This window comes from Rana temporaria, chromosome 1, assembly GCF_905171775.1.
Source record: "Rana temporaria chromosome 1, aRanTem1.1, whole genome shotgun sequence".
Lineage (NCBI taxonomy): Eukaryota > Metazoa > Chordata > Amphibia > Anura > Ranidae > Rana > Rana temporaria.
In genome coordinates, this window is record NC_053489.1 from 613,170,214 (window position 1) to 613,177,891 (window position 7,678).

Consider the following 7,678-nt stretch of genomic DNA (forward strand, 5'->3'; position numbering starts at 1 on the left):
TCCTAGGTGGTCTAAGCAATGTTAAGTATGGCCGTCGTTCCCGCGTCGAAATTTAAAAAATCACGTCGTTTGCGTAAGTCGTCCGTGAATGGCGCTGGACGCCATTTACGTTAACGTCTAAACAAATGACGTCCGTGCGACATCATTTAGCGCAATGCACGTCGGGTAATTTTCCCGACGGAGCATGCGCAATACGTTCGGCGCGGGAACGCGCCTAATTTAAATGATGCCTGCCCCATATGAATTAGGCGGGCTTACGCCGAGTGGATTTACGTTACACCGCCGCAAGTTTACAGGTAAGTGCTTTGTGAATCAGGCACTTACGCTGTAAAGCTGTGGCGGTGTAATGTAAATGGGATACGTTACGCCGCCGCAGCGTAACGTATTTGTCTGTGAATCTGGCCCATAGTTTTTAGGGCAGTGGAGCCATAGAGTCTCATAAAACTGAAAAGATATTTATGGCTCAACTCGCTCTAACAACCAGTGAGGCACGGAGCCAACTGCAAGTAAGCGTAGGGCCGGCATGACAGGGTTAACAGAACCCTGGTAGCTGGGGGGGAGGAGGAGCAGGAGCGGTGGGAGGGGAGTTTACATATATCTCCCACCAGCCAGTTTCCCGGGCAGACAGGCGTGGGGGAGCAAAGTTGCATGGTCTGTACAGCCTGCAACTGGGATTTTTCTGCACAGCAAGCGTTGGGACACAGGTAGGGACGGCGAGATGGCAGGGATTGAAGCCCTGTTTGCACAGCTTAGGGCTGAGGCGGCGGTGCGGGGGGAGGACTGGCTGCAGCGTCAGCTGGGGACACTTCTCCCTCAGAACGGGGCAGCAAGCGGCGCGGCGCCGTCGGGGCCTAACCACACGGGCCAGGACATTATTCAGAGCGGTGGGGAAGCAGCGCTATCGGGGCCCAGTCACACCGGCCGGGGGACCGCGCGGTTGCGCTCGTCGCGCCCCCCCCGCAGATATTCACCCAGCCCATCCCCTTGTCAGCAGCGGTCGGAAGGCGGCAGGAACAGGGCCCCATCGGGCCCCCCCGCAAAGCGTGCGGCGGCGGCGGCTACAGGGGTCATTGAGGGCCCGGCAGGGGGGACCAGAAGCACCCAAGGACAGAGGGGGGGACGGCCGGGGGGCTCAGGTGCGGCGGCCGTGCCCGCCCGACGTGTGGAGCAGGTGGAGACGGGCCCGGTCAGCAGGCCTCGGCGAGAGGGATCCCAGGTTACGGTGGCTAGCCCCTCGGCTGCTGCGGCTAGCCACGTGCAGGAGGCCCAGACGGCGAGGGGGAGCAGGCAAGAGGAAGACCGCAGCAGAGTTACGCCTGGCAGGAAAGCGCCGGCAAAATCCGCTCACGGGTCCAGGGCCCGCAGGGAGAGCGAATCCGGCCCTGGGCCTTCGGCCGCCGGGACCGAGCTGCCCGGGGGGTCATCATCGGGGGAAGAGGGGTTGTGAGAGGACCAGTCGGATGGGGAGCTGTCCGGTTCGGAGGAGGAGGTCGTGCCCAGGACGGTGCCTACAGCGAGGGATTCCAGACGATCGGCTGATGGGATTGCTTCCACGCAGCCCGGTAAGTCCTTTTCCACAGTTGTTTCAAATTTACGGTGTGATGATGTGGTTGTGGGGGGCCGGGTGGGGGGGCCCGGGATAGGTTGGTGGTGCCCGCGGTGGCTGGGGGCAGTGCGACATCTTCCCAGGTTACGGACGCACAGGTGGGGAATCCTGGGGTGGATGCGGGGTTGCAGAGATTTTTGTCGGGGCTAGAGGCGTTGGTTAGCCAGCTAAAAGGGGGGGACAGACCCCCCGCGGGCCCGACCGCGGCTTGGGGGCCGGGAGGGGGGGCTGCGGCGGCTGCGGCAGCTGCCCCAACGGCGGTAGTGGTGACTGAGAAGGAGGCGAATGGGGGTGGCTTGGGGTCAGGACCGGCGGCGCAGACGGCAGGGACTGCCGAGCCGGCAGGGGCCGCAGGCAAGAAGCGGGATTTGGTGCGGTTAGCGGATGAAGCAAAGGGGCAAGTGTACACTTGTTATGATGCGCCGCTGGGGGCACATTTGAAACAAGAGGTTCGGGAAAAAATCTGGAAGAGCGAATATGTGGAGATATTCGCTTTGTTACCGTTGGAGAAATTCAACTTGGATAGGGTGAAGCCAGAGGACTCCAAAAAGGAAGACGAGGAAAAGCGGAGGTATCGGCTCATACCTCGCACGTTTGCGAATTGGTCGCAGGCTTATTCTATTTTGGCCAGCGTGATTGGCGAGAAGAACCCCGAACACTGTTCGGCGCTCTTCAGCTACCAAGAGGCGATTAGCGAGGCCTATCGTTGTTATGGGGGCACGGGTTGGCTTCGTTATGACGAGCAATTTAGGCAACGTCGGGCGATTAGGCCGGACATTCGGTGGGACGCGAAGGACATTAGCCTTTGGATGCGGCTTATGACGGCTCCGAGGACGTCGGCGCCGTTTTTTCAGGGGGGGGGCCGGCGGGGCCTCTTCCCTGGGACAGTCGGCCGGAAAGAAAAAGGGGGTTTGTTGGCAGTTCAACGAGGGAAACTGCAAATTCGGAGGGTACAAGCATGAGTGCTCCGGGTGTGGGGGTAATCACCCCTCTTCCCGCTGCTTCAAGCAGGGCAAGGGCCGTTCCGGAGATCCTTCAGGCAAGAGGGAGCACGCCGGTGATGGTGAAAAGGATGCTGCCGTTTCTCGGTAGGTATCCGGACAGGCGGCTGCCCAGCTCCTGGAGGAGGGTTTTACAGTTGGTTTTCGTATCCCTGCTAATTTGACCGTTATTCCGCCAATGTCCAAAAATTTACGTTCCGCTAGGCAACACTCGGAAGTGGTTTCCGAGAAGCTCCGTAAGGAGGTCGGGCTGGGCCGAATGGGTGGCCCGTTTGAGTCCCCTCCGTTAGCAGGCCTGGTGGTTTCCCCGTTGGGGGTGGTACCGAAGAAAGAACCAAACAAGTTCAGGCTCATACACCACCTCTCCTTTCCAAAAGGGGGGTCGGTGAACGATGCGATTAATGCGGAGGATTGTTCAGTGTGCTACACTTCGTTCGACGCGGCGGTGAGTTGGGTTAGGCGGTACGGTCGGGGGGCGTTGATGGCCAAGTCGGACATCGAGGCGGCTTCCCGGCTGTTGCCGGTGCACCCGGACAGCTTTCGGTTGTTGGGGTGTCACTGGGAGGGCGAATTCTATGTGGACAAGTGCCTGCCCATGGGTTGCTCAGTGTCCTGCGCATTATTCGAACAGTTCAGTTCTTTCTTGGAGTGGGTGGTACGAGACGTGGCGGGGGTGGATTCGGTTATCCATTATCTGGATGACTTTCTCTGCATTGGACCGGCGGGGTCAAAGGTTTGCGCGGTTTTGTTGGCCACGCTGGAGCACATAGCTGAGCGTTTTGGGGTGCCATTGGCGCCCGACAAAACGGAGGGGCCTAGGTCGGTCATTCAGTTCTTGGGCATAGTTATCGATTCCGAGGCTATGGAATGCAGGCTGCCGGCGGACAAGTTGGAAGGCCTCAAGGAGGAGGTCAGGGGGATGATTGGCATGCGTAAGGTACAACTGAGAGCGCTGCAGTCGCTCTTGGGGAAGCTCAACTTTGCCTGCAGGATCCTCCCGATGGGGAGAATTTTTTGTCGGCGTCTGGCGGCCAGCACGGCGGGGGTTAGGTTGCCTAACCACTATGTAAGGCTGGTGAAGGAACACAGGGAGGACCTGTGGGTCTGGCACTCTTTTTTAGAGGCCTTTAACGGAAGGGCCTTGTGGATGTCGGGCCCGGTCAGCAATTTTGACCTAGAGCTGTACACAGACGCGGCCGGGGGATCAGGCTTTGGGGCCTTTTTTCAAGGACAGTGGAGTGCGGGCCCCTGGCCTCAGTCCTGGCTGTCTGCGGGTTTTACAAAAAATTTGGTGCTGCTGGAGCTGTTTCCAGTGGTGCTGGCGGTTGAGTTGTGGGGCACGTCTTTCCGGGATCGGAAGGTGCGCTTCCATGGGGATAACCTGGGGGTCGTGCAGGTGATAAATCGCGTGACCGCGTCTTCTCCCCCAGTGATTCGGCTCTTGAGACACTTGGTACTTCGGTGTCTGCAGCTGAATGTGTTTGTTTATGCGGTGCATTTACCGGGGGTTGAAAATGTCGTGGCTGATGCTTTGTCTCGGTTCCAGTGGGACAGGTTCCGGGAGTTGGTGCCGGAAGCAGGGGAGCGAGGGGTCCCCTGTCCGGAGTGGCTGTGGCAGATTCCATTGGAATCATCTCCACCTGGATTAAAAAATCGGTGAGTGCGGGTACTTGGGCGGCCTATGAAAAAGTATGGGTGGAATGGAGTAGCTTGGTAATGGAATCTGAGGTGCACCTTTCGGGACCGGAAGTGAGGACATTGGTGTGGTACTTTTTGTCCAGAAATATCGAGGCAGGAGTGTCTCAGTCGGTATTGGATAAGAAGTTGGCCGGTTTGGCGTTTTTATTCAAGTGGCAGGGGTTGCCAGATTTTACAAAGGATTTCTGGGTGCGCCAGGCTCTGAAAGGGTACAGGAAGCAAGGGCGGCGGCTGGACACGCGCCGCCCGGTGTCTTTCGACATTTTAAAAGGGTTGATGGATAGGATGGGTACAGTGGGGTCGTCCGGTTTTGAAGTTACGTTGTTTCGCGCGGCATTCGCGCTGGCATTTTTCGGGGCGTTTAGGATAGGCGAGCTGGTGAGCCCGTCGAAAATGGTCCAAGGGGGCATGGGGGCATCGGACGTTAGTTGGGCCCCGGAGGGGGTCACGTTGTGGCTCAGAAGGTCCAAAACGGACCAGAGTGGCAAGGGCAGAGCGGTCCATGTGTTCCCGATCGAAGGATCGGAACTTTGCCCAGTGGGGCTGGTCCGGAAATATCTGGACATCCGCCCGGCGGTTGGGGGCACTTTTTTGGTACACGAAAATGGGGCCCCGCTGTCGAGATATCAGTTTGTGGCGGTGTTTAGGAAGTGTTTGGGGGAATTGGGCCTGGTTGCAAGGGAGTTCTCGGCTCATTCATTTAGGATTGGGGCTGCTACGGAGGCGGCAAGGAATGGACTAGGGGAGGACGCAATAAAGAGGATAGGAAGGTGGGAATCGAGGAGGTTTCGTTCATATGTTAGGCCGCAGCTGGTGGCAAATTTGTGTTGAGGGATTGGGAGATGATGTTGGGATAAGGGGAAATGAGTTGGATGACTGTTTTTGAAACGTGGGTGTCGCTGTATTGGGGGATGTGTTAGTTATTGTTGTTGCTTACTGTCTTTCAGGTACTGGACCTTTGTTGGTCTGGATTTTGGGCCACTCTTACGTGGTTCGGGGGGAAAAACGGGCGGAGGCGCGCCCGTCCGGTCGGCAACTGGGGATCTCGAGACAGGAGGCGAGGGTACGGTGGTTGGGGGTCCCCGGGATGTTATGGAGCAGAGTTGTGCCGGAGGTACACAAATGGGCACGTTTGGACAGACCTCCGGAGGTGCTAGTGATTCATGCTGGGGGTAATGATCTTGGGGTGAGATCTATGCTGGAGATAGCGCGGGATATTAAGTTCGATTTTCAGCGGCTCCGGTTGTCTTTCCCAGAGACGGTAGTGGTGTGGTCGGACATGGTGGCTCGGACATCGTGGAGGATGGCGAGGTCGGTAGACGCGGTGAATCGTGCGCGCAGGAAGCTCAACAGGAATGTGGGGCGTTTTGTGCTAAGGAACGGGGGGCTGGTGGTTCGGCACCCGGAATTGGAGGTTGACCCTTGGCGTTACCTCAGGAGTGATGGTGTTCACCTCACGGACGTGGGGATTGATATGTGGGCGTTGCGCCTAGAGGAGGGGGTACAACAAGCAATGAGGGTGTGGAGGTGCGCCCGAAGGTAAGGTGTTACCTTCGGGTGCTGGTGGCGGGTGTTTTTCGGACTTTGCAGGAGAAGATATTACCCCAAAGATGGACACCAGTACCCAGTGGTGGATGGTTTCTGAAGGGGTTTCTAGTTCCCAGTCTACTAATGTAGCTGGAAGGTTGGTGAATTGGGGGCACTGCGGTCAACGGTCGTCTTTGAGCCAGTTTCGGCTTGAGGCCTATGACCAGAGGTTAGGACACCGCAGTGCCAAATAAAGAGTTACAAGTTTAAAAAGTTAAAGTGTGAACAAGTTTAGTGGTTAGTGGGTCCTGCAAAGTCCAACACCATTTAGGAGAGGTATTATCTCAGGAATTTTACGTGTTTGTTGTTATGTTATTGGTTATTTATTATTTAAAGAGTATTTAAAATAAAGGAGGCTGCTACGGCCAGTTTTTACTCCAACATTAAGTGGTGGTCTCATTATTTATTAAGGGTTAATGTGGGGGTATTAACTGTAAAAGGGTCTTAGCGGTCAGGGTGTATTCTGGTATACCATAGTCAAGTGAGGCACGGAGCCAACTGCAAGTAAGCGTAGGGCCGGCATGACAGGGTTAACAGAACCCTGGTAGCTGGGGGGGAGGAGGAGCAGGAGCGGTGGGAGGGGAGTTTACATATATCTCCCACCAGCCAGTTTCCCGGGCAGACAGGCGTGGGGGAGCAAAGTTCCCACCCACCCTCCCTAGTTTTGAGGTAGAAAATATGGATTGATGGTACTTGATAATTTGTTATGGGTTTTGGGTGCTGTTTTTGTGTTTGTTTCTTTACAGGTGAGGATTACATCGTCGTGGCAGTGGCGGGTGTTTTTCGGACTTTGCAGGAGAAGATATTACCCCAAAGATGGACACCAGTACCCAGTGGTGGATGGTTTCTGAAGGGGTTTCTAGTTCCCAGTCTACTAATGTAGCTGGAAGGTTGGTGAATTGGGGGCACTGCGGTCAACGGTCGTCTTTGAGCCAGTTTCGGCTTGAGGCCTATGACCAGAGGTTAGGACACCGCAGTGCCAAATAAAGAGTTACAAGTTTAAAAAGTTAAAGTGTGAACAAGTTTAGTGGTTAGTGGGTCCTGCAAAGTCCAACACCATTTAGGAGAGGTATTATCTCAGGAATTTTACGTGTTTGTTGTTATGTTATTGGTTATTTATTATTTAAAGAGTATTTAAAATAAAGGAGGCTGCTACGGCCAGTTTTTACTCCAACATTAAGTGGTGGTCTCATTATTTATTAAGGGTTAATGTGGGGGTATTAACTGTAAAAGGGTCTTAGCGGTCAGGGTGTATTCTGGTATACCATAGTCAAGTCTTTTTCAGCATAGGTGATTATAGATATGGACTCAGACTTTAAGCAGTCTTTGCCTATTTTATAAAACTTATTGTACAGATGAATGTACTGTAGATGACAGGAAATGGAAGGAGCTTAGCTTTTTTTATGAAGAACTTATTTACATCCATTTATGATTACTCCAAGTGCAGTGGTCATTTTCCAACTCTATGGCCATATAATAGGGGCATCTATCAATGGCAGTAAAACCAAACAGGTTTAGCTTCCCTGGCCTGGACTATAGACATTTGGAATTTGAGTATGACCACTACCAGTTAAGTTCCTTCAAGCTCAGGGGTGCACATGAAAGAGTCCTTAAAGTGGATCTTCAGTCATTTTTTTAACTTTCCATCTATGAAATCTTTTGCCCTTGTTGTTTTTACTTTGGATAGTAAAACTTTTTTTTTCTGCCAGTAAATACCTTGGGGCAGATTCTCGTAGATCGCCGCATCTCTTACGCCGCCGCAAGTTTTACGGGCAAGTGCTTGATT

General features: G+C 54.6%; 1 protein-coding gene across 1 annotated transcript; it reads left to right on the forward strand.

Annotated features, from left to right (window-relative positions):
* The first annotated feature begins 3,123 nt into the window (after positions 1–3,123).
* On the forward strand, positions 3,124–5,481 carry LOC120942272. Its single transcript, XM_040355508.1, has 2 exons — positions 3,124–4,263; positions 5,253–5,481. The coding sequence occupies exons 1-2, from the start codon at positions 3,203–3,205 to the stop codon at positions 5,479–5,481; spliced, it is 1,290 nt and encodes a 429-aa protein (XP_040211442.1). The 5' UTR covers positions 3,124–3,202.
* Positions 5,482–7,678: the final 2,197 nt, after the last annotated feature.